This window comes from Anarrhichthys ocellatus, unplaced genomic scaffold (assembly GCF_004355925.1).
Source record: "Anarrhichthys ocellatus isolate YVR2014 unplaced genomic scaffold, GSC_Weel_1.0 scaffold1, whole genome shotgun sequence".
In the NCBI taxonomy this organism is placed as follows: Eukaryota; Metazoa; Chordata; class Actinopteri; order Perciformes; family Anarhichadidae; genus Anarrhichthys; species Anarrhichthys ocellatus.
In genome coordinates this window covers 5,409,843-5,436,964 of record NW_022280031.1, presented here as the reverse complement: position 1 = coordinate 5,436,964, position 27,122 = coordinate 5,409,843, and the positions used below count along the sequence as shown (strand labels likewise).

Here is a 27,122-nt window from a genome sequence, read left to right as displayed (position 1 = left end):
TCGCTGATATTTCCAACCACATGCTCTGTAGGTTCATGGTCTGATTCGGCAACAGACTCTTTGACATGCTGTATGACACTTTCAGATGAGTAATCATTTTCATGCACTTTGTTTACACCGTCTTCTGAATGATGAGCACATTCGACTTCTACTAAATCAAAATCCTCATTTTGTTCCACTTTTGTAGGCAACTCCGCTTTTAGCGATGAAATTGTTCCTTGTCGAACACTGCATTCAATTTCAGTATTGTCTATTGTGGAGATTGTTTCTGTGGTTATCTCCGGTGTGATAGAAAAGGACAAATCTGTGCTCTCATCTCCTTCCTTGCCTTCTTTTTCTGTTACAGAACACACATTGGGAGGTTTTTCTTCTGGTATTTCCCTGCAATTTGATCGGTCAATCAGTTGCTCATCTGCTGTTGGACACGAAAGAACACTTAACTCAGAGATTCCAACAAGATGTGCACTTTCTTTGACTTCCTCACTGTGAAGGTGGTCAGATTTTTCAATTCCTTCCTGCGTGGTTTTCACTAATGTACAAGAGTCTGATATCGCTTTAGAGTATGTCTCATTTTCATCTCGGTCTGCTTGCAGATTTTCACATTTGGAACTGAAACTCTCCAGGTCAGCCTCTGAACAGTTTGTTGGAGTAGCGTTCTGAACCTCAGAATAATAATCAGGTGAAGCGCCTGCCTGCCTCTCAGGTTGTATAGCGAATGTCCTGGTCATATGCTCAACTTTATCTCTAGGTTCTTGGTATGATTCAGTCACAGATTCCTTAACATGCTTTTCTTTATGCCTTCGACTAGACCCCAGTTTCCTTCTGTTCCCCGAGAGTTCAGGTGAAGGTGGATGTTGGGTTTCAGATTGTGAATTGTGAAAATCAGCCAATACATTTAAAGATTCAGTATTTTCTTCTGGTATGTGGCATTGAGCTACAAAGGTACTGTCCGTTAGGTGCGAGTCATCAGTCTTGGATATTTCATTTTGGTTTGCTACCCTACGACGTGAACCAAGCCTTTTTTTCTTTGCACTTTGAGCAGACATGTCTTCTTATCTTCTCTCTTAAAGCCTGAGACATTCAAATCAAGTTTACATCTATTACACATCCGCATCAGATAACATCCAGACTTTTCACTACATATGTAATACAGTAAATACAATAGTAATTTATGTCTCCAATAAATGCATTTAAACATTCACATCAATAATTTTGTGCTCAAACAAAACATTGAAATGCATTTTTGGTATTTACCACTACCATACCACCAACTTCAGTTTCTTTAAAAAATAAAAAAGTTAACATTTATGTTAATTAGTAAATACATTTGGTTGAAGTAACAAATTAATTTGACAAGATGTCAAGCCTTCTCCGTAATGGTTACGACGCCACATACACTTACCTCCCAAAACTCTGTCGTCTCGCATCACGGGCTGCTTTGCAATGTCAGGTCATCCGCCTATGCTCAACGGCAATTACATTTCACAAAAGGGAGGAAGTGTTTCTTTACTGGAACCATGACTGAGAACTTCCTGTGTGGGTAACATGCTGGCTTTAGCAGACGATAGCAGCAACATGCAGTACTTCCTGAACTGAACAAAGCTTTATGTTCCATATTTACTTTACTAAATGGCTATTGATTATTGGATTAGGATGATTTTTTACATACAATTAATCTTATTTGTTTATGCAACCATCTAAAAACACAAAGAAGCAAGATAAGTGACCTTGGAAAACCATTTATTGAACAAGTTGTTTATCTGCAGCACAAATTGTCAGCTCAGAGAGTCAAGCAAAATTGAAAAGAGTAAATGCATTTCTTTTTTTTTTTGCAAAAGTGACATAGGTAAAACACAGAATTACAGATGTTTTTGGCTTGAAGGATAGCCTGCAAATAACAGTGCCAATATTTAACAACATTTGTTGCCAGTTTGATTTCTATCACTGCTATAACGTATTCTCCTACTCGTGGATCTCACATGAATCCATTGCCGGTAATTTAAGAGTCAACCAAGAATTTTAAAAAAAGCAAACAAAACAAATAAAACCATTATATGAGCTTTAATTCAAAAGTTTTTAAAAAAACAGGATGGTAATGTAAAACTGAATAAAAAATAAAAATCCAGTATTCCATTTCAAAACATGCAGGGTACGATAGAATTTGCTTTCGGAGAAAAGGACTACAGTCCTTTGTTGTTAATTCAACAGACTGCCAATACACAATATGTAACTTGATCAACCCAGGAGAAAAGAAAAACATGACTATAAAAATTAGTATTTTCCCCCAACAACAGCAAGATCCGCAGATGAATGATCCTTGAGGTCCTCATTTTCTGTCGTTGGACCGGGAACGACTGTAAAACAAACAAACTAGTCAATAACTGCAAACAAAAATACTCCAGCCATCATGGAGTCCAGTATGATGATGATGATAATAATAATAATAATAATAATAATAATAATAATAATACTTGCCTCCTTGACCGCGAGATGGATCTTGGGCACTTCTTGTCTCTGGAGATAGATCGTTGTCTGCCTCTGTCTCTTGAAAGAGACCTGGTGAACCACACCAAAAAACAATTCACATGAATTTTACCATTATTTAATCGACAAACACATAGTTTAAATAAAAACCGTTACAATCTTACCTGCTGCGACTGCGGCTCCTCCTCCTATAGTGTACATCAAGTAAAAAAAAAAACGAAGCAAAAAAAATAAAATTAGGAACGATTTTTGCCCTCCTATCACTAATGAAAGCTGGTATTCCTGATCCTTAGAGACATGGATAACACGTGGAAACCTGGTTACACGTAGTGTCTGTTAATAGAAGGACCATCTGCATCCATGAACTGCACCAAGATCAATTCATTTAAAAGGAAACTTTGTCCAATGAGCACCAATCATGGAGCCAGATTTCAGAATATAGAACAAAATCAGGGGTCGACATTAAGGCTTGCCCACACACACACACACACACACACACACGCACGCACACACACACACACGACTACATTATGTTACAAATTAAATTATGACAAATGGGCAAAACATGTTCTTAAATCATCCGTCTGCTGCAAGGCTGCTATAAAACAACACTGGAGGCAGACAGCCTTTGTTAGTGATCTACACAGAGTCCATGATAAAAGTAAATTCTTCTACACAGTGGACCGGATCACAAACAGACTTTGGGCTTACTTTCAGTTCAAAGAAACTTGGATACAAGACATTTTGTGAACCACTGAATTGTGACTGTAGCATCAAAACCACGAGTAACCTACATGTGTTGGCTCTATTGATTGATGCAAAACAACTTTAAAAACAATTACTTTAAATGAAGCACTACAGGTAAAAAGATAAGGGAAAAGGGGAAGAACATTTAAGCTAAAAAAAAAAAAAAAAAACTAAGTACAATCTAGTCCAATAGTTATCAGCCAAGATTGCTTAATGTCGAACCATGACAATGCACTCTGTAGCCCAATTACATGGTGAACATCAGATAAACGTAGTTCATCTTTGCAAATAAAAATAGAAGACTAACGGCAAAGTTCCTTGACCACAACTCTGATCTGTAGATTTGTGCAGCTCTGCACTTGCTCTGAAATACTTAACTGCTGAGCGAAAACCGTCAAGCACCTTTGAAAGCTAGAGTAAGCATCAAAACTACAAAGAGCAGGATAAATGCAACTTACTATTTTGGGGGATTTGGACAAGATAGATATGACGCAAGGAAGCCAGACTGATGGTGAGGGAAGTCGAATTGCAGAGAGGATTTGCCACATGATGCAAATGTTGGCGATATGAAGTTGCTTGGTGGCTGGTTGGAAGGGGTAGTTGTAGATTTTTCCTGCCTTTTTTGGGGGGAAGGGATGTAAGCCAAGGGCTGTTCCCGTTGATACAGTAGTTGTGTGGAGAATAGAGAGTAAAGACGCTGATTGGTTGATAATGTGAAGTGGGCCGCTGTCGATTGGATTAAGGTTGGAGGACGAGGAGGAGGATGTTGCGAACTGCATGCTCAGGAACCAAACGGTTGGTGGAACCTGACGACTGGCGGTGCGCCTTGGTCATGTGACAACACCAGCCCAGCTGATTGGGGCTCCCTGGTCAGCAGTCACATGATGCTGAAAGAAGACTAGTTGACTGACTCAGATGGTGAGAAGCGTGGTGGTGACTCTGCAACGGGGTTCAGTTTTATTAATAGATGGCAACTGAACTCAGAAAGAAAACAAAATGTACACCTGCAGAATGTAATTCTAGAAATTACCTATAAAAATGTTGGATGGATTATGAAGTGCCTCTTAAGATGTCCCCGTAAAGCAATATCACTCTAGTAGAGCGTGGTCTTCTTACAGACATACCATTATAAGAGATCATAAGTGCTGACTTAAGCTGTAAATTTAGCAAAGATTAAAAAATACCCCTGGAAACAATGAAACTATGAAGAAAGTTTGTTTTAAAAGTGTCACTCTGGTTAATGTAGTTTTATATTTTAAAACACAAAAGTGAGTGACATCAATGCATCCAATCCTGAAGCAGTCAGATACACAGATTCTCCATTGATGAGCTCATTTTGTACGTGTGCTAATAATTATTTTATTGATTTACAGCACTTAAGAGTGATAATTAAATTTAGGCCACAGCTATGATAAACTTCCTACTTCATTTTGCCTTAAACGTTCACTAAGCATTAATAGGTCTGAGAGTTAAATATTCATCACTGTGTGAAGTTGTCAGACTTAAACAGCTTTGCCAAACTAACATTTTGATGAGAGTAATAAATAATTCTTATAGTGTGTGGGGAATATAAATATGCTTTGTCAATTGTGCTTGAAAAACAATTTAAGAAAAATGTAAACAGTGCAAATGAGACGGTAAACAGAATAGTTAAGTAGGAACCACATACCTGCGTCTGACCGGAGGACTACGTCGACGACTTACATCGTCGCGAGGCCGTCTACCCCAGGACGGAGGATGGCCACGGCTCCTTGAGCGCTTCTCCCCATTGGACAACTCGACACGCACCCGACAGCCACACATGTGTCTAAACAAGTCATCACATTAGTGGAAAAGCGCAAAACAACATTCACTACAAAGGAACAACTACTTGAAAAATGTGCGGACTGTTACCTTCCATCCAGTTCTTTCACAGCATCGTTTGCATCTCTGGGATCTTCAAACTCTACAAAAGCAAAGCCTGGGGGATTCCTGGCAACCCAGACACTTCTTAAAGGACCATAGTACCCAAAAGCACTTTCCAACTCAGTCTTGTTTCCATTGTTTCCTAGATTCCCAACATACACCTTGCAGTCAAGGGGAAATTGGTCGGTTTGACCTAAAAGAAAGAAATGCAAACATGGAGGGATACATTTAATGTTGCCTGTGCATCACGATAACTTACTCTGCATCTTCCAATTAAGACTTGCAACGCTGGCGTCCTGATCAGTTCTTTCATTATGAACAACCAGCCCCCCTATATGCCAACACTGTTGTAATTAGAATAATGATAATACTTTAGTTTTATATAGCACTTTTCTAAGTACCCAAAGATGCTTTACATGGTGCATAAACAAACAGAACAGACAAACAAAAGAAAGAAACAATGAGAAAATGCCATATACACTTACTAGATGTAATTGCATTAGGTTCAGTTAGTAAATTGATAATTAATCCAAGTACGTCATGTTCCAGGTGGCTTATCACCTGAGCTGAAGAACGTCCTGGGGAAACACCCTGTAGTGTTTGGAGCTGAATCAGATCGTACACTCTGTTATTAACGTTAAGTAACAAATCAACGTGACTTACTCATTTCACCAGATTAAAATGTCTTCTTTATTGGAGTCCCACAATCAGATGTGTCTGAAATGAAAGACAGTCAGACGTTATTAGAGCCACATACCTGACCTGTGTGTAAAATACATTTCAACAATTCAATTTAATGTCCATTTTATCTCGGTCTCGCGTTTGGCAAACGTTCTACATCGATAGCTTGCACGAGCGTTTGAAAGAGCGGTTTCTATGAGAGGGTTCAAAAACATTTCAAATTGCAATTTAAATCAAAACCGTGCAATCAAAACAATACTGCAAACGGGTTAACTGATGCAATTACCAAAATAAAGTGGGCTACGTTAATGTTATAACGTGCTACTTAAATGCTAACGTAGACGTGCACATTACCAAGCTAAAGCTAGCTAGCATATATTTGGAATGTCTTAGCTTGTGCGTCACAACGTACCAGATAACCCTTACCACCGTTTAATGTTGTCGGTTAGTTTACAACGCAGATCTGTCTGATTGACATATTCACTAACGTACACAAACCTGATACTTTCGTGTCCAACTTAGCTAACGCTAAGAGTTACCAAATGTGTATGTAGCCAGGATTCCAAACCCCCGCGTACATTAATGCTAGCATTGTTAGCAGCATGTATTAGCATTAGCGAGCAAATTTAGCATAACCGCGACGACGGTTAAAGAAAGAAAACATCTCAGCCCACTAGCACACTAACCGACCTCGCGTAATATAAACATTGAGGGAAACAAGCAGATCGGTATATTTAGGACATGTAGCTCACCCTTTTGTATCTGCTATTCGATAAAAACGTTAGCAGCAGAGAACACGCCGTCCGGTTCAACTGCTAGCTTAACTCATTGTGTCCATAGACACCACCCACACGTACATATAGACCGACACGCTACATCCGGTTTGTGAGACATGGAGAAACTGAAATGGAAATAAAATATATAAAATCGAGTTTACCAATATTACAGTGGTAGGGATATGAAATGCAGTGATTAACCCAAATATAGCTTTTATAGCTTAAGACGGTTCAAATGATCCACTCACAGATATATGCAACATGGGCAGCAGTGATGACAGAAAGTAAAATACAGATCTGTAATGACTCGGGGTAGAACAGGATCCGCAAGGAATCGTGACGACTTTGTATATGAAATGTTTACTAATTACCTAATCAGTGTCAAGAAAACGAGACAAAAGTGCGCGTCCTAATTCCATGAGGAAGTATGAATAGGAAAGAAGGGATATGCTTACAATGCTACAGGGGCAGTTAATACGAGGAGAGGCCAGGATTAAAGTAGATCGACAGTAGAGAGACCATGCAGGGGGAGAAAGGGGGTATAAGGTTTTAGAAAGCAACCAGAGTGGTTGCTCGATAATTGGCTACAATAGAATAGGACAACAGTGGATGGTTATAGCCAGTAGTGGGAGCAGTAACACGCAACATCATAGAGGATGTCATCTCCCAACGAGTGATTTTGCAATTATGTAATAGGGTTTGGCTGGAAGGAAAATTACCAGGAAGTGGGAAACAGTCATAGTAATCAGTTATAGTACCCATCAGGAAACCAGCAACATATCCCACCAATCCATCTAACTATAGACCAATAGCATTGACTTCCCACATGTGTAAAAGTATGGAGCGTATGATGACAGAAAGACTAACATATTATTTGGGAACAAGAAATCTTAGGTGAAAACATCAAAGTGGATTTAGAAAAGGAAGAGTAACAAGGGATCCAATAGTATGTCTAGAAGCAGAGGTGAGGAAGGCACAAGTGAATAAGGAGGTAGTGGTAGCTTTAACTGGCAGAACAGCAGCAGCAGCAGCAGCAGTAATCTCATAATTCAATGTTGAGAGTGGGAAGAGACTTGGTGATGATTTATTTGTGTTTGCATGTGAGATGATGGCCATAGTTATTGCCTTTCAATGGGTAGAGGACCAGAGAGAGTGGTAATTGCATCAGACATGTGCAGTGTCAATGAGCTTGGAATGTTGCCAGAAGTAGAGAGGATTTATTGTGAGAAATACTACAATCACTATTCGTATTCAGAATCCATCAAATGTGGGTGTCTGTTGTTTTTGTGTGGGTCCCTGCCCATCTTGGAGTTGATGGAAAGAGAAGGTGGACAAAGCAGAAAAAAGAGCTTTGAAAAGTGGAAGAAATAACATTAATGTAAATATAAGTAAGTCAGAAGCCAAAGTGGTGATTAAGGGACAAGTCAAAAAGATATGGCAGAACGAATGGAATAAAGGGAGTAAAGAAATATATATTTAAAAAAAATAAACCATTGGTTAGGAATGCAGGCTCTAGTGGACAGATTAGGAAAGAAGAGAGGATTATAACAAGACCAAGGAATGGCCATACTGGTTTTAACAGTTCCCTCTGTTATTGGAAAGCATACTAATGGAAAGTGTGAATTTTGTGAAGAAGAAACTGTGAATCATGTTTTATTGTCCTGTCAGAGGTACGATTCAGGGAGAGAAGTTTCGAAGAATGGATTAAGAGAGACTGGAGAGGAAAATATAATGAATGTACTAAAGAATATTTATGGTCAACAAGACTATAATTTTGTTTGGTTAATTGTTTAATTTCCTTCGTTTGATTGTCGAGAGGGTATCCTTATCCACACTCCGGAGCAGAAGGTGGCGGTATTGCACCAATAAACTGGATGCCAACAGCCGTAAACCAGAAGAAGAAGAAGAAGAAGAAGAAGATGATGATGATGATGATGATGATCCGGTTTGTGAGCCGGTATCATAAAGTTGTCTGTCCCGGCATCTCCGCCCGGGAACAGCTCAAATCAGAAGAGTACACAATGCCAGACTTTTGTGCTGATGCTCTCATGAAAGAAATGCCAAAACCAAGCAGCAGGAAATAACATTTCACAGGTGAGAATTGATCCTACGATGATTCTACCGTGACGAACGTGTGGATTTGTTGTATAGCAATAACTAAAATAATCCCTGGTGCACACGAGAGGATTTTGAAATAGTAACTGATATTAATGTGGATACCACATGCTTGGTATTTGAATTATTTCAAAGAGGCGGTTCCAGGGAAACTTGAATAAATAAACGTATACTAGGTTAGCGTTAGCGGCGCTGCAGGAAGCTAAGCTAATGCTAACGTTAACGTTATATTCACGTCGCGATCACACCGATACTCTAATATAACGGGCACATGGCTCATGCTTGAATTTTAGTCGTTGTTTTTTTTACCCAAAACTGTATTTAGCAAAACAATACACGCCATGTAACAAGTAACACAATACAGAACAGGAGCTGATAACATCAACAATATATACCTATTTAGAACACAAGTGAGGGCTATATAATAAAACAACGCAATGAGAGACAAATACATATTCTTATGATTTAATAATTATTCAAGTACGCAACATCCGGTTGGTAGTGCTTCCCAGTCAGCTCGCTCTCATTGGCTGTTGCGGATTTCTGGTCAATATTCCATTGCTGTTATTTTGACGCAACAGGATTTCAAGTCAAACACATAAAACATGTCAGACTCCGATCCAGTCGGTAAAAGTGGGATTACGTCTGTAAACCTCTCACACCACAGGATCATTTGGGCAGATAATCTTTGCAGACCAGTCTCGAATCTACAACACCTCCACCATTGTCAGGAGGGTAAAATCATGCCCAAAATATGCCCAATTATTCTCTAGTGTAGGGCCTGCATTTGTGACTGTGCTTAAGTTAGTTAAAGTTAAGCTCATGTCAGGTCAAGAGGAAAAGATGAACAAGAAAAAAGCCTGTACTAGTAAAATTATATTCATCATTCATGTGTTATTGAGTAAAGCAGTCCTAAATGGTTAGTTCACAACAGTTTCATGGTGATAACGTATACAAAGTGCCAGAATTGAATCAACAAAAGCAGGCAAAATTAAATAGTGTTTTCAAATGGATTTTTTTTGTGTATAGGTTCCCAAAAGATAAGGTTAAAATACAGGCATGGATGGTAGCCTTGAAGAGAGAGGACTTTGAGCCAACTGACTGCTCGGTTATTTGCAGCTGCCATTTCCAGTCAGAAGACTTCGACAGAACTGGACAGACAACTCGTTTAAAGGAAGGAGCGATCCCGTCATTTTTTGACCACCTTTTAAAGGTGAGTTTCATTGTTTCATTGTTTCTTCTAGCTCTGTATCCAGTTAAACCCACCAGACAAGCTGGATTTCATAGGACACATGAGTTAGCTGGGTCCCTTAAACTTACCAGCTACCATATAGGTTGTTGTTGTTGAAGTAATGAACGGTTTGACTTGCATTTAAACTGTATGCTATGGCTCAAACGTTAGCTAGCTAGCATTTGGGTCATTCTGTTGTGGCCCTTTTATTATAGCCAGCAAACAGTGATATCTTGATGATTGTTGTGACGTTTAATCAAAATGTTATCTTTACAGATTAGGGTGTGTGGGGATCATTTCACTAAAGACTGCTACACCAAGACCATTCTAGGAATCAAGAAGCGGAAGGGGGGGAATGTGTCGTCCTCGTTTGAGTCTGGCAGGAGGAAAAGGGATCAGATCAAGGTATACAGGGTTTACCGCAAACAACTTGCTGGTGCAAAACTGCCACCCACTGTACAATAGTGTGTAACATCATATATAACACTTATATTCTGCTCGCCAACACGTCATTTAAAAAGGTAAAGAGAGCCATCCTGCTACTCTCCTACGCCTTCTCCCTCACCATCTCATTTTTCCCGTTCTCAATGTATGTTGTTTTGAGTGTCTCTCACCTGCCAGTAGACATGTCTACCTCTCACTGAAATGTTTTGTCATCTATCATTACAGCCTTAAAATAACAAACACAGAGTCAGTGATACCAGCCAGAAAATAACAATAATCATAATAATGTTCATGCTGCCATGGTTGCAGGTGACCTGAATTGTTTACCCGCCACATCCAATATTTTACTTGCAAATTAAATTCTCTGATCAAATGCAGAACCCTATTGTCTAATTTAACCAAAGTCATGTTTCTGTTTTTCAGTCATGTAGATGCTGCTCCCTGTGGACAGGATGCACCTGAAAAGGACGTAGGCTGTAAATCAAGGTAATCCTGATTGTCATATTTGCAGAGCTTTAATAGTGAAGATCTTCTAGGAAGATATAAGCTAATACTAAAATGGTCGCATAAAACATCTTTCCATCTTTACTCTGCACTTTCAGAATAGTAGAGACAAGTATGCCGTATGCAGATCATGATTACAGCCAAAGACCCCCGTCATTGGAGGAGCAGCTTCAAGAGGCCCAAAAGACCATTGTGTGACAAGAAGAAGAGCTTTTGAAACTAAGAAAGAACTGGTTCTTTCTTGAATGATTCCAATGTGATGACAGGCTAATTATGTTCTACACGGGGTTTAAAGATTAAATAACTCTCATGGCTGTTTTTATGGCTTTGCAACCTACAGCTGAAAGCATGTTAGGATGGGGCCAATCACTAGCAGATCAACACATTATAAGAAAGGGATTTGAAGAGCAAAGCCTACCTCTCATCGACCAGTTTTTTCTCTTTCTGTGCCATTTGAGGCAGGGTTTTTTAGTACAGGACCTTGCTACTCGTTTCAATGTATCACAGGCAACTGTCAGCAGAATTTGTATCACTTGGACAAACTTTCTCTATTGCATGTTAGGCTCTATCCTTGTTTGGCCTTCACGAGAAAAAGCAAATGAACTCTTGCCTCTTTCTTTCAAAAATACTTTTCCACGAACAAAAGTGATATTAGACTGTACAGAATTACATGTAAAAAGGGCCACTTCAAAAGTACTGAATTCAGAAACCTACCCCTATTATAAAGGAACAATCACATTTAAGTCCTTAGTGGGCATAAGCCCATAGGGTGAACTTACTTTCGTCAGTGACTTATATATTGGGTCAATATCGGACAAAGAAATCACAGACGTCTGGGATTCTCTCTTTGTTAGAGGAAGGGGACGAGGTAATGGCAGACAAAGATTTCTTTATTGGGGACCTTTTGTCTCCCATTAATGTCCGTCTTGTAACACCAGCATTCTCAAAGTCTAATAGGAAGCTTACCCCAGAGGACAAGTTGCAGACACAAGAGATTGCTCGCCTTAGGATTCATGTTGAACGGGCCATTAGAAGAATTAAAGAGTACCACATTTTTGATAGAACATTACCCACTTTTGGGTCTATAAACCAAGTCTGGACGGTGTGTGCCCTCCTCACCACTTTTCAAGGACCATTATTCTGAACCATAATGTACACACAACTGCCTTGACTTCTCTACATGCATCTGCTATTGTAGTGTTTATTTCTTGTGACATTGTTCAGGCAGTTACAGGCTACCAAATTACTTTTTAAACATTTTTGTATAAAAGCATCTTCCAAAATGCATACATGTAAATAAACTTGCCACTTGGGAAAAGGTTAAGACTTGCCTTTTGTTATTTAGGTAAAAAAAATGATAAATTGCCATCTAGATCTTGCTTAATGTAAGAAAAAAATGTACATGATTGTCTTTATCTATTTCCAAGAGGCCATGAAGGCTATCCACAGATAGGTCAATCATTCTCTTGTCTGGGGTTGTGCCTAAGTGGGGAACATTGAGGTTTGATCACAAATCCACATGGCTGGATGCTGTGTATTGTTCTGCAGTTACTAGTGCCATTGCAATGACCCAGCATTGCTTATTTTTTTTTTCCAGAAGCATTGCTTTTGTTTGTACTGTTCTTTTATACCTCCGTAAATTGACAATGCTATCAAAGTCCCCTTATCTTGAGCACACCCTTTTAAAGTTTGACGATGTAATACCCTCAGAACGAATGACCGATCCTAGAGTAACAAAACCATCAAACAAAAAACAGGTTGTGTGTCAGGTGTGCTACAGCAGAATTGTGGAAAGTATTAAGAGCTGGACTGGATTGAGAACTCTGTCCTAGCTTTAGACATAACTTGACAAACAAGCTCCAACACGTCAACCATCCTGTCTACATCTTTTCTCATGGACGGAGCAGTACAGCTGTGCTCTCTAAACCTGACTTAAAGGAATGGGATTCACAAAACCAGAGAAAGCCATTAGAGCGGTTAAGACGTCACGGATCACCTGGCATTCTTTTTTGTTTTCCCGGTGTCTTAGTCGTCAGCTAGTTGGTGGACGCCTGACACTGCTATACACGTTATGTAAAACGTGTTTCGCTTGGTGGCTGAGCTGATCACTGTTATGTATACCACAGAGAGACAAAGCTAGATAACAATGGCAATAAATGATATTCTCCAGCATTATAATTGTTAGCCAGCTTCTTGTTCACCCATCCTAGGTAAATATTCAGCTGTGCTACGGTGACAAATAGCTAACTAGCAATATTACATTACGTTCAACCCTTTTAATCACAGGGCTATCTCTGACATGATACACAGAGTTTGGAAATCCTGTAGAGTTTTTCTCAGAGGAAAATCATTGTTGTCTGGGATTTGGTATGGAATTTATTTTTAAACTTAAGTTTTGAAGTAGACCGATCTTTTATCACATCCTGTAGGCTTTTATAATTGAAACATGAAGCTCAGGTGACATTTTGAGACACCGGGTGAAAGACTGACAGGAATGGACGGTCCTGAGGGAGTTATAAGCGGAGCGAGAAGTTTTAAGTGATTCACAGTTTTCTGCCTACATGCCTGTTGATGTGCAGGAACTATGTACAATCATTAATCAAAACGTCACGTTTGCTGTGCACATGAGCATGGAGGTTTTAGTGATAGTTTACATTTTGTGCTGGTTGCACAAAAAAAACAAACAAGCTTTTAGTTGGACATGTTGCACCTGAGCATAGAAACTGTCCACGATGTGTTGCCAAATGGTTAGTCTTTTGTGAGTGAGAGTGGCAAGCGCAAAACATCCAGTCAGGCAACAAGAGAGTTGCTTGAGTGCACGAGGCAGAAGGACACGAATGAAGAGTGAGGTGGGAGGAGTCCTCGACAAGTCTCCAGGGATGGAGATGAGTGAGAGGGGGAGAGAAAGGGATAAGGGGAGCTTCGCTTGTAGAGAGCTGACCTCTGTACCTTTTTAAGATATCTACTGAAATAACCCAGTACCAAGTAGTATTAAAACATCTCACTCATTCAACCGATACCTGCAATCAAGCCTTTTTGTGCCCAGGTCTAGAACATAAAATACTATTTGTAGAATTTAGCTCGAAGCCAATCACAGCAAATAATCTTCAATATAATGCGATGCGACTACAACAGCAGCTACAACTCATACATAGTAATGTCCATAACAGACCATAGCAGTTTATATTGCTGCTGTGTGAACAGCTCTCATTAGAATTACACTGCAGTCATTTCTTTTACAAAGACATTTCCACTTCCCTTTCAACCCTCCAAAAGCATGTTCAACAACACAACAAGTGCAACTTGTTTTTTTCAGTTGTTTCACAACCAGTGTCAGGCTGGGGTTTCTCTGCAGTCAGTCCCCAATAATGAAATGGCCTTCATCAGTACCACGTTTCTAATTCTGACGGAGAAGAATTAGTGGTGCTGTCCAAAGATCAAATATGTGATTTTCTGATCACATTGGCGTTACGTTCCCGTCCAGGTTGTCCAACAGTTATGTCCCAAAAAATCCCTTTCAGATCTACAACAGCTTTTAATAAGATGTTAGTGTCGACCTTTTCTGTTGCATAACAATATGTTACTGTGGATGTTTTAGTATAAGGATGTGAGAACCATCTATCGCACCCACACACAGGAATTCCAAATCTGTCTTCAAGATAATCTAACTTCTCAGCCAGCTTTACCTTGTTGGGTGTTTGACTTAATATAGGCCCAAGGTGTGACATCATAGCCTTACAAACTGTGCAAAAACTCACAGCAAACAGGTTTCACACTGTCCTGTCGGTAGTTGAAGCCAGTTTGTACAGTGCAATGATGTGTCTTGACGCTGTATTGCAAGCTTCAGTGTTGCACAGATGTATTTAGATGTTTCTCTGGAAAAACTGAAGTCCACTAGCCACTTATCTGTGCAATTTTGCGCTTTGTTCTCCCAGAGTTGCGGGTAGGCCCACACCTTTGATGTCCCGTTTATGAAGTAATGCATGATCTGAAGAATAACAAAAGAAAGGTACACATTAGTTGTCAAGATATGATGATGGTATGGGGGATCATTATTTAAGTAGACCACATATTTGAGCTTCCATATACATCATTTAATGCTTTGTAATTAAAGTATCCAACATTATTTAAAAAAAATATTCCACAATATTCTGTAGGGTTCCAATGTCTTTACTGTATCCATTTTCTCGTGTATGTTCTAGTTCAAATCATACAATAATATTCACTTCGACATCACCAGAAGATTGAGTTGATGATTTTACATGGTAACAGTTTGGCTTGCGAGGTTGCTGCTGTACCAGCATACCTCCGTGATAGCTAGTTACATGCTAACATTGAAAACAAGGAAAGCCTGATGATTCCAAGCAAAGCGTTGCACCCGACAGACCACAAACATTTCATCTGCAGCATATCAGTACACCATGTCCCTGGTGAGCCGTGTTGTAGCAGTAATGTTTGTTCAGAATTTAATAGATTTTTAATGTCCTCAGTAAAGTTAGACATTTTAATTCAGTCACAAGTTCAGACTTGATGTTTCCCCCGTTGTCTCCTTTCTGCAAAAAAAAAAAAAAAAAAAAAATATATAACTCCTCCGAGGCCGAGAGTCAGAGTCCACAACCGGGTGGGTGGAGGGGGTCCGGAGGAGGGACGGCCAGGCTGGCAGACTGGGGAGACTGAGGGTCCGGAGGACGGAACTCGAGAACCAGGAGGGGAACAGGGCTCCAGGGGCTGGAGATCAGACGGGAGACTGAGGGTCCGGAGGACGGAACAGGGCTCCAGGGGCTGGAGATCAGACGGGGAACAGGGCTCCAGGGGCTGGAGATCAGACGGGGAACAGGGCTCCAGGGGCTGGAGATCAGACGGGGAACAGGGCTCCAGGGGCTGGGGAACAGACGGGGAACAGGGCTCCAGGGGCTGGGGAACAGACGGGGAACAGGGCTCCAGGGGCTGGGGAACAGACGGGGAACAGGGCTCCAGGGGCTGGGGAACAGACGGGGAACAGGGCTCCAGGGGCTGGGGAACAGACGGGGAACAGGGCTCCAGGGGCTGGGGAACAGACGGGGAACAGGGCTCCAGGGGCTGGGGAACAGACGGGGAACAGGGCTCCAGGGGCTGGGGAACAGACGGGGAACAGGGCTCCAGGGGCTGGGGAACAGACGGGGAACAGGGCTCCGGGCAACCGGAGTCCATAGACTGGGGCTCAGGGGGATAGACTGATGACCCAGCGGGGTAAAGGGCTGGAGGTCGTTGCAGCGCGGAGGCGGCAGCGGCCGGGACTGGAGATCGTTGCAGCACGGAGGCGGCCGGAGGTCGTTGCAGCGCGGAGACGGAGGCCGGGACTGGAGGGCGCTGCGGTCCGGAGACGGCCGCGACTGGAGGTAGCTGCTGCTGCTCCGAGGCGGGGGAGGCCGGGTCTGGGGGTAGCTGCTGCTGCTCCGAGGCGGGGGAGGCCGGGTCCGGGGGTAGCTGCTGCTGCTCCGAGGCGGGGGAGGCCGGGTCCGGGGGGTAGCTGCTGCTGCTCCGAGGCAACAGCTGGAGTCGGCTGGATCGCCGACCGGACACAGGGAGCTGGAGTCAGTCGAAACGCCGACCTGACACGGGGAGCTGGAGTCGGCTGCGGCCCAGCGGGAGCGGGGGATAACTGCGGCCCAGCGGGAGAGGGAGTCTGGCCCTTCCTCTGCCTCCTTCGAGGTTTGACCGGGATGTCCATTAGGTCACGGTCTGCCTTCTGGACACTTCGAGGTTCTCCAAAGGCCAGACGGGTTCCCATGAACTGTCCATACCAGTCGGGGAGACGACACTCCATACCGTGGTCTGCTTAGTCCATCTTTGGCCAGATCATTCTGTCGCGGGGCATGGTGAGGACTCAAATGCAGACAGTCAGGTGTAGTGAAAAAGGTTTTAATGATAACCAAAAACAAACAGGGAATCCAGGGACAAGACAAAAGACGAGGGGGAAAATCCGGCAGGAAAAGGCAGAACAGGCAGACTGGAAAACCGGGAACAGGACGAGCAAACCGGGCGGGTAGGTCGGAAAACAAACAATGATCTGGCAGTGGGTGTGTGTGCGGCAGGGGGTTTAAATAGTGAAGGAGGCAGAGTGAGCAGGTGAGAGTAATGAGCTGAGTGTGACTGGCAGGTGCACTGAATGAACTGATTAGGTGAGTGAGGAGCTACAGAAAGCAAAGCCTAATCGTGACAACTTGTGCCATCCTCTACATTTGACTATTTTCTCTGTCCTCTCATTGATGACATTCATTTCATACCTTGCTTTTGCTACGGAAAAAATCCATTTTATAATGCTCTATAATTCAGAATCAAATATGAATATATTATAAAAATATATTTTCTTTTCCACTGCATTTGTTTGGCAGCTATAGATGTAGATTCAATCTTTACACTAAAAACATATCACTTCATAGAGTACAATGAATTGTTAAAGATGTGTTTCCAAACCTTTTTGGCTTTGGACCCCTCACAAGAAAACAATGTCTTGTTGGGGTCCCTTGTCATGTTTAAGATGTCTTTGAGATGTTCATTTCACCAAACCCTGGTTTGGTAACCACTTGATTAAACTACCTCACCTATCAAGTATTTAAAACTAGTTCCACCCTCAGTATTAATAATGTTTATTATATCTATCACAAAGGGCAGATTTTGTTCAAAACAAGTATTATTTATAATACTTCAAATAAATGTAGCTTATAAAACGTCTATTTATTAGGATTTGAGTACCTTTTTCCACCACTCATTAGAGGAATAAGAAAATAGCTTAATTTCAAGAAGTTTACATTTTTGAGATTTGACTGCAAATAAGTAATCACTATCACATGTGTACAAGAAACAATCCATAGCCTGAATAGTGAGCCTGAGGAAATTCCCTGCCATGTTCCATCAAATGTATCGCTGGTACAGAAGCACACAGTACATCATTTAGCTGTTGTGTCTCATGTTGACAAGAAACAAACTTTATTCATACAGTTACTGCTTGTATGTGGTGATTACAGTACAGGGAACATAAATAAATCAACCGAGCACTACGGTTATTGCTCAACGGGAGAAAACACCACAAACGACCCCTTGTAAGTGTTCAGATGTGTGGTTGAATACTGTATGTATACATTTCCTGTATCGACACATTGAAGAAGTAGGGGAAGTGGTGTGAGTAACAGAAGTCTTTCTGACCCTGAACCTCTCACTCCTCACATCGTAAAATTAAACATAAAACGACAGAAGATTTCTTCAATCCATGCCTGAAGTGGAAGTCTGCATACAGTTGTAGTTGATATAGAATTGTGTGTTTAATTAAATTTTGTTAATAATCATCTTATGTTTCTGCACTAGCCCAAAATGTAGTCTTTAAAAACATTTTGTTTAAGAGATTATGGTGCGGTTTACTTTGTTTTGAAGGATCCTATTTTGTAAACCAAACATATCATTACTCTGGTTTGTATATGTTTCTTAACATTATTTTTTGCAGCATTTGTCCCCTCATGTGATAGAGGACAGTGGGAGAAAAAGGGGGTATGAATGGCATGCAACAAAGGTCCCAACTAAGGCCAGAATCAAACAACACAACAGATGTTAAGTGGTTAAATGGCTTAGCTGTAACCATTTGGCTACCAAGATGCTCCTTGTTTGAGGTAATTAGACGATGTCAATCTTTAATATGTTTGGATAGGGCTCAAAATGCTATTGTGACCAGTCAAATTAGTAATTAAGCCATCACTCTTTGTCTAAAGCTTTGAATAATAGTTGTCTGACATGACAGATAACTATGAAATTGCTGTTTACTACTTCCTTGTAACTGGTCATTTAATGAAGAATAATAACACCCTAGCACAGGTTTGGTGAAAGAGAGTTCTTTGCAGCAGTTTCAAGTTTAGCACTTGTGTTTTGGTGACATTGGGTTTACCTCCTCATTGTTTAGGGTCCGCAAACCCCACTGCTGCCTGTTTAATAACACCTCCAAAATCAATTTTCTTCCTTCATATTTTTTCTTCTTTTGTTCTGACCCCGTTAATCTGCATTATGTAGAAAATGATTGAAGTGTCAATTTCCCCTTTGTCACAAACTTTATTTCCACATTGAATGACGGTGACAAAATGCAGAAATGACCGTGAGGCATTGTTTCACACCAAATACGGAAATAAGTGTGCCAAACAGAACATTAGGGTTAAGTTCCTTAATAATAATATTTATTTATGACCAGAGTATAAACTGACAAAATGACCTAACAAAAGGAGCCACATATCTGGCAGTCTTGACACTCTTTTGTTCCCCTCGTGCATGAGAGTAATTCAGTGCAGAGGCTACTAAATAAACAAACTCCCACAATAGTGAGGGGGAAAATTCGATATACAGGGAGATCATCTTTATAAATGAATACAGTTCATTTGTATGTCTAAAACCGTCCTAAGCTAACCTTTCGACCGTTCCAAATGCATGCGTATATGTGTCAAATACAATTTTGAAGTACGTCTACCTGTACTTTACTTGAATTCTCCAATTCTCCAGCATTACAATTATTCTTACACTTCATAATCCAATATGTTAATATTAATGTGCTGTACTTTAAATACATTTTATAATACATTGCATTACTTGTAATGCAGTATTTTGACACAGTTGTATTGCAACTTTAACTTAAGTAGAGTATGTGAATACTTCTGTCATCACTGACAACTTTATCTATTTAGTAAATTAATCCTAACTGAATATCTAAGGAATTAAAATGAGCACCAAATCTTGTCAAGAATAAAACAGTCATTTAAGGTTCAAGTTGAAAAGATCTGTCCTGTTAGTCACTGGTCCACTGTGTTTCTCTTCATCAGCGGCAGTGAGGAATAATTCATTTCGGGTCCTTGGTAGACACAGCAGTAAAGAACTCTTGCTTCTGGGGGCAAAAGTTCAGGGATAAAAGGGATCTCTCAGGAGATTACTCCCATGTACGTAACACGGATGCCTAGAACACAAAGAGCATTATGTTGCCCAGCTTTATTTTAATGCAGCGTGCATGTTTGTGTGAGAGCGACTGCTTTTCTGACCTTATCCTCACCAGTTGTCTTTTAAAATCACCAAATGAAGAGTTGAGCTCAGTTAGTTGTCTTTGTACATGTCTCCCTGCTGCCATATAGGATTCTCCTTTTAGTGGTTTGAATGAAACATCCTTGTTTTTTTCATGCCTCCACTCAGGGCAGTGTTTTTCAATCAGATTAGTACAGCACATTCTGTTCTGTTTCACTTCCTGATGACTGTGCAGCCTGTATCCCTGAATGAACTCACCCGCGTGTTTCTGGTTACAGCAAGACACTCACTCAGAAAGACGTATTCTTGACACAGTCTGTCAGATCTTAGTACTTCATACAATATTTAGTAATCCTGTAAGCCAATCATCAAGAAAATTAATGTTAATAAATACTATTTATTGGTTTGTTTTAACAAAAAACAACAACTTTTTGGTTAGTATTGAGCTCCTTCTCAGAGCTGTAAAAGGCTCTTAATCTCAGAACATGATCAATAAGTATATAAATATGTTTATATTTATATTTAACATCTACAAACTGTTGCTTTAAACTTACAAGCATCTCATTTTCCTATTTTCTACCCGGTTGCTGCTTTCACCACAACAGCAACAAGATGTTCTTGATGTTTCAGGAAGGAAGACACCATCTCAGGCTGTGTGTCAATATAGAAATGTATTCATGCATTTCAGTTCAACTCAGGTCAGCTGAGTTCATCTTTGACCTCCATTTACGCATACAAGACAGAGTGAAGTGCCAACAAAGCTACCAGGACACCGCAGTACAGTCGAGGGTTTGGAAAAACAAACAAATCTCTGCCTGAGCCGGAGCCTTCATGATTTCTACAAAATATGTATTTATTGTTAATAGCGTGGATGGCTGTGTTATTAGCTCACGAGACCACACCAGTCACTCTGCGTCTGTACTATTTTCTCTTTTTAATGTGAATAGAATGTTCTAATATATGAGTAAACCCTATACTCTCTGATAATAACTGATTGCTCAGAAGATTACTCAGCCAGTTGATAACATCCCTGTGGGTTTGTACACTCAGGTTCACCTGTGTTATGTCATCTTTATTATTAACAGGATCATCATGTTCCCTTCAATAGCTGCCTGGCTGTCTGCCAGCAGCATGGTCCGACAGTGTCCTCACCACCTCTGACTGCAGGATTCACCCTCCAGAGACCGGCAATAAAGTTTTAACTATCGGTTCACCTCGGTTCAAGCCATGAGGAAGATATACTCGCACCAAGAATCTATGCCACATTTTCTCAACATGTCAATGCAAAAATATGCTGAACATTAAATACAGTAGCCATAAAACATGCTGTATACTGTAAACATCCTATGTGGTTATAATAATATACCAGTATCCTCAAGCCACAAAAGCACAAAGGCAAAGCCATAAAAAAGCTTTTATGACTTTTATGGGAACCCCCCCATGTATACGTGTTGCTTCAGTGAAAGCCAAAGACATTCTGCACCTGATGTTTAACATCTTATGCTGTTTATTTAAACACAAAAGATAATAAGTGAGATAATTAAATTAAATGTGTTTGCGTAATACTGTATATCTCATGCTTGTACTGACATTGAAAACAGAATTTCATCAATGGTTATCTAAGCCGCTGTTGTCTTTTTGAAATATTTACTCAATGTGTTACCTACACTGGCATGTATTGACAACACTCTGTCCAAGGTGTGTTGATCAGATAATTACATGCTGGAGTCAATGACCCTCAGATCATAGTAGGTGATTTTAGAAGTGAGCCATACACCTGCAGTAACCACACATGTAAACACATCTGGACCAGTTTTTTTTACTTTCACTTGTGACTTTGATACTATGCTTTAAGGAAAGTATGTTTTACTTTCAATAGCCCTCTTTGTATTTCACTGTTGGGTCTAATAATTGTATCCCTTGTTTATTAGTCAAAAATAAAAGCAAGTTAGGAAATTTATCACATAAGACTATGTCAAGTTACAGCGTTGACAAAGGCCTATTGATGGGCTACTTTATACTTATTCTTTACATTTCAGAGAAAACTAGTGTATGTTTTGCTGCAAAACAGCTGTACAATTGTATTTGCAGATAAATATTTGACTTGCAAAACAAGAGCTCATAAAACAAAGTATTAAACATCACAAGACATTATATCAAATATAAAACAGTTTAAGTTATATTTTAACACATTGACAGGGACTTCCCAGCTAACAGGTAACTTCCTAACGTCCCATGAAGGTTCCCGTTATTTCTGTAAAATCCGAGTGCCAACCTCAACGAGCTGTAAAGGGTTCAGTACTGCTTAATATGTTGAGATTAAATAAATACATACATTATTATAGGATTATGACAGGCTCTAATGAAAGGCTTTATTGGGCATGATGAAAAATTAAAATACCAATTTGGAATTTTTGAAAATACAATTTCATTTCTAATCAGGATTTGTATTAGGCTACCTTTGAAATGAAATTGTATCGTTTGCCCGACAAAGTTTAAGTGCTCTGTAAAGTTTTAGAATCTATTTATTGGCTACTATTTGCCTAATGAATTGCTGTTATTAGTATGATATATGGTGTCTGATTGTTTGACACTGCTATGTAGGCCTGTCTGTCCCCCATCTCTGCTTGCACCGACGCACGCCCAGAGGCTGAAAGAAGTTGCGGGGAAATAGACGCCTCTCGCGGTCAGATGGCCTTGTTGCCACCGCAACAGACGGTGATGAATGAGTGGAAAACACATGAGCTGATGAACACGCCACATACTCAGAGATGTGCGTGCTTTCATTTGTGTCGCCAGGTATGAGCTAAAGAGTAGCATTAATAACGAGGGGCTAGTTACAGTTATGACACAGCCTCCTACTTCAAACAGCGGTAGGGCCCTTTTCTTTGCAGAATGATATTTGAGTTGTAACATAAGAGCTCAAAAATATGATGCAATAAACGCCCCCAAATGACACATGCAGGTTATAAGTTTAATTTCACACATGTTTTGTACCTTCTTCCCAAAATTAAAAGAAATAATAACACATATCACTACTTACATATAGACTACTGTTGCTACAGAAGTCAAGGATTATTGGTAGCCTTCTTTTACTTTTAATTATTTAATATAGTTTACTACTACATTTATTTAGCTTATTTAATATAGAAAATGATGACTCGTATTTGTGGTATTTGTTCGTCATGGTGTTGCTACTTTTACATAGAGGACTTGAATAATACGTGTTCCACCACTGTAAACACCGCAATAATACTGGTTGTTGACAAATCATCCACCCGTCACAATAAAGGAAAATTACTACCAGGCAGTAGGCAAACAATCATAACAATCATACATTTATCCGCATTTGTCCAAATCCCTACCTTGAAATAAGTTAAAGAAACGTTACAGCAATTGTACTCATAGCGTGAAAATCCCCCGGTAGAGCAAAATGAAAAGGCGGGTTATACCGTCTCTTTACAGAAACAGTAATCTGTCTCACCGCGCGTCTTATCGGGCAGTGGGGTGTGCTTGTATTTCGGGGCTCTCGCATCCCGTCTGTGTGGCTATAGGGCTCAGCTACTACACGGCAGTGTGTTGACGATAAGTGTTGCCAGCTGAGCGGAGAGGACAGCCTGCTGCGGTACAGCCTGTTCTCGGCCTGGATCGGCACGGAACGGGTTACAGGTCAGGGTGTCTATTGGAACACAGTGTTCTCGTCAGCAGCGGTACAGCTACAGTACAGCCGGAACATTGTGTTACTTTGTGGCTGCTTTCCAAGACCTGCCCCTTCATTTTACACTAAACGCCCTCCCACAACTCTACTCTGTTCTGCTCTCTCTCTCTTTTTCTCGCTTGTGTGCCTCAGCCTCCCTTCACCAGTGTCATTTTGAAGTCTAGGATCCATGTGGCTGCTTCACCGACACGTTCACCGCCGCTAGAGAGGAAAGGGATAAAGCGAACACGGGACATAAACAGCGCGACATAATAACCACATGGACAGAACATTTAGTACCCTGGACATGAGGAGAGAGGGTCGGGCTTGAATGAGGAGGTAAAGACGCGGTGGAAAAAAAAAAATCTACCGGCAGAATTTCAGCGCGTAACCGGCCGTTACGGGGAAAAGCTACAAAAAGGAGCGCAAGGAAATGTGAGTCTTTTACTGTATCCCCTCTATTCTCCTGATAAACGATTTAATTAATTAGTTAATTAATGCATAAAGGTGACCGGCTTTCTAGTGTTTTCTGTCTGGCTGAGTGGAAGGGGACACTTGTTATACATCGTAAAACATCAAAACCGGCCTCATAAAAACGTTAATGATTCAAATAAATCCCCAACAGTTAAGGTTGTCTGATTGTAAACCGATCTAGGGTGGATGTTGAATTTGTCACACGTTCGGGTGCATTTGAGGTTACAGCTGTATCCCACTGTATCCTGGAAAACTAAGGGCTGATAAGACTCCCAGCGTGTTTATAGGTGTGTGTTTTTGTGCGTGTGTGTGTGTGTGGCACTTGGCTGTGGTCCCCAACGGAGGCGGATGAGGACAGGAGTTCCCATCCAGAATCCCTTTTGGGCTTTAGGTGTATCTTCGTAAAGTGCAGGTTGTAACACTGTTTCTGAGAATTGGTAACATTAGCTATAGTTCATTCTGTGCTGATCCCTTTTCATTTTGGACGAAGTTGTACATCACTGGACATAATGGTAACGTCTGAATAACTTACTTAAAATATATGGGTGTCAAGGCACACGACGTATTGTGGATCTAGATGTGGTGAGATTGAAGAAGAGTTGGCCTGCTGACATGGACACGAGTTGAGGCAAATTCCCAGTGATGAATCACACTGCCTGAGGGAGATATTTAATGGTTGTAAACAACTTATTATTGAAAGACACTGGCAGTAAAGATACTTAAGTAAAGGGTGATTGGTTCTTTAGCTTTGCCTTATTGAAAACAATGAAATTCAAGTCACTTTAACAGTAAATACGCCACTGTAGCAGCGCTTCAAAAAGTGATCTCCATATGAAGCAGCTTTTCTTTCATACATTCTTATAACTCCATGTCTTTTGTCAGGTTTAAAAATAATCTCCCATGCCAGACAATGCTCTGCCCAGGATGTCAGTCTATGGGTCTGTCATGCACACTGTGTGCTCACATGTTCACATATGAATCAGCAGCAGAGTACGGATGTGAGACAGAATGTACAGATAAACCTTGTGCGTCTGTGGATGTGGTCTTTGGCTCATTGTGTTCTGTTCCTGCATTCCTCCGCAGGGCATCTGAGTTTAGATACATGCAGCCTACATGTCATTTGATCTGTGTCATAACTATTAGCAGTTGGTTTCCCCGTTCAGTGTTTAATACTTAATTCTTTCATAGAGGTAAAGCAAAAATGATGAACGTCGTGGAATGAATATGTTTTAATTATGGGAATTTAATAATAATGGTTATTATCACACTGTAACCCCACTTGCTTTATTTCAATTTGAATGTTGCGTTAATGTAAATGTAAATGGTCAATTTGAATAATTAAAATCAGCTTATTTTCATTCAGAAATTAAAGTTAGGTTGTACGTGAGGGGGTCTCAGATTGGTGAACACCATCAGGCTTTGCCAGCGGGGAACTGTGAATAGAAGGAACATTGTGTTCAGACACACATCACATGCACACACACGCACACACCCACACACACACACACACACACACACACACACACACACACACACATGCACGTGAAATGAATTACATCTAAAATGAAATCATGAAATTTAAAATAAATAGGACGAGGTGTTGCCGCATAAGAGACGGACATTTTGTTCTGCGCTTGTGCTGAGGAGTTCAGATTGAAGAAGCAGAATAAATTGAGCAGATGTCGGTTTAGACAGATGTTGATGGTTTTACCCTGTGGGTTGAAGAACATGGCTTGGGCTGTTAATGTATATGTCAGTGCTCACACAAGGAAAATTTGTTCAAAATGAGGCTAATCAGGTTGAGCTCTGTTGCTTCATTTTTATACTTTACAGGCTCAGAACATAGTCAGCACGGCGTAATATCCTAATATTTGTACATGGTCATCAACAACATCTGGGATGTTATTAGTGTACAGGACAACTGCTGGAAAAATCTAGAAAATGATGCAGGGAATGAGAACTGCCGTTCCTCTTTAATGTGAAACCATCTCTGTGGAAACGTTAAGTGGCCACAAGATTGCCGTCTGATCAGCACCCTGCGTAAACTATCACTCACAGTACTGTCCTTAGGCTTTGCAGTTAATATGAACAGGATTTTACTCAGATTGACAAATGAAATATGATTCAATTTGCCTGCAGCGGAATAGAGAAAATCTCCACTAAACATGTCCTAATGTTACATGATATCCAGAGCAGGGAGCACGAAAGATGAGCGAGAGTTACAGTCAAATAAGATGTCATAAAAGTTTAGAGACTATCTTTATTTATATAGTTCTTCATAAACAGTTATGTAATATTTCTTTCCCTGGTGGCTCACCAGCATACAACCAACAATTTAAATATATACATATTTCTTTGTTTACACTTGTTAGTCAGTGTGCAAAACACACTCATATCTTTCTTGTATGTATAAAGCTCTGTTAAAAACTTGTTTTAAACTTTAATTACATTATAGTATTGGCTTTATCCCTCTGTCCCTGATGAAGAGCCAATTTAGGTTTGTAATGTTGCACTTTTGAACGTAATAAAGTTAGAAAAAATAAAGTTAAAGGGAACGTTCCACAGTGTAGGAAGAATCAGAAAGCACTTGTTGGTCGGATTAACGCATAACAGATGAATGCATTAATCGCATCGTAGATGTAACATTTTCATTTGTAATTGTTACTTCACAACTCTGGCCTCTGGTAACATCCTGGCACATTCTCAGAGCACTGAGCTGAGGCTATTCGAGCAAGTGTTAATGTCTTAACTGTTGCATGTGATAATAATCACCAAATAGTGTTTGACAACATGCTTAACAGCTAATTAGCGTTTTCATTGTCCTCAAACAAGGTCAAGACTATTCTGCCAGGTCAGACTGAAAAATGTCTCCAGCCACGTTTATTGAGTAAAAGAGCATGTCGACAAAGATTACTACTGTGACGAGAGACGCAACATTTAGCAACGACAGCAGTTATCTATCTATCTCTCTATCTCTCTATCTCTCTCTCTCTCTCTCTCTCTCTCTCTCTCTCTCTCTCTCTCTCTCTCTCTCTCT

At 40.5% G+C, this 27,122-nt stretch overlaps 3 protein-coding genes and 1 long non-coding RNA gene across 6 annotated transcripts in view; 2 read left to right on the top strand and 2 right to left on the bottom strand.

Moving 5' to 3' along the window:
- LOC116383452 (uncharacterized) overlaps positions 1–1,638 on the bottom strand; it is a 1,709-nt gene extending 71 nt beyond the window's left edge. Inside the window, exons 1-2 of the mRNA XM_031847318.1 lie at positions 1,403–1,638; positions 5–1,071 (exon numbers count right to left, since the gene is read on the bottom strand). Coding sequence (XP_031703178.1) covers positions 5–1,046 — 1,042 coding nt within the window. The 5' untranslated portion in view covers positions 1,047–1,071; positions 1,403–1,638. The remainder of the gene's footprint in view (positions 1–4; positions 1,072–1,402) is intronic.
- An 85-nt stretch (positions 1,639–1,723) lies between these two features.
- srsf3a (serine and arginine rich splicing factor 3a) lies at positions 1,724–8,778 on the bottom strand. 2 transcript variants are annotated; one of them, XM_031843697.1, is made up of 7 exons: positions 6,570–8,773; positions 5,800–5,853; positions 5,125–5,329; positions 4,901–5,038; positions 2,649–2,672; positions 2,476–2,556; positions 1,724–2,354 (listed from the first exon to the last, which is right to left on the bottom strand). In XM_031843697.1, the coding sequence occupies exons 2-7, from the start codon at positions 5,801–5,803 to the stop codon at positions 2,327–2,329; spliced, it is 480 nt and encodes a 159-aa protein (XP_031699557.1). In that variant the 5' UTR covers positions 5,804–5,853; positions 6,570–8,773; the 3' UTR covers positions 1,724–2,326. The 2 variants fall into 2 exon arrangements, with proteins under 2 accessions (XP_031699557.1, XP_031699568.1); XM_031843708.1 differs by lacking the exon at positions 2,649–2,672 and having other exon boundaries at positions 6,570–8,778.
- On the top strand, positions 8,526–15,054 carry LOC116381492 (uncharacterized). Of its 2 annotated transcripts, none has more exons than XR_004212662.1 (5): positions 8,526–8,687; positions 9,738–9,921; positions 10,216–10,344; positions 10,807–10,869; positions 10,986–15,054. It is a non-coding gene; the product is annotated as an uncharacterized LOC116381492 (long non-coding RNA). The 2 variants fall into 2 exon arrangements; XR_004212663.1 differs by having other exon boundaries at positions 8,527–8,687; positions 9,828–9,921.
- Positions 15,055–23,613: 8,559 nt separating this feature from the next.
- Positions 23,614–27,122, top strand: part of fkbp5 (FKBP prolyl isomerase 5) — a 13,134-nt gene continuing 9,625 nt past the window's right edge. Inside the window, exon 1 of the mRNA XM_031852391.1 lies at positions 23,614–24,046. The gene's annotated coding sequence lies outside the window, so the exon portion shown is untranslated. The remainder of the gene's footprint in view (positions 24,047–27,122) is intronic.

Coding starts and splice junctions, on each gene's coding strand:
- srsf3a (XM_031843697.1), bottom strand. Junction 2,557..2,648: donor AGGAGCCGCAGTCGCAGCAG/GTAAGATTGTAA, acceptor GTGGTTCACCAG/GTCTCTTTCAAGAGACAGAG. Junction 2,355..2,475: donor TCCATCTCGCGGTCAAGGAG/GCAAGTATTATT, acceptor TTTGTTTTACAG/TCGTTCCCGGTCCAACGACA.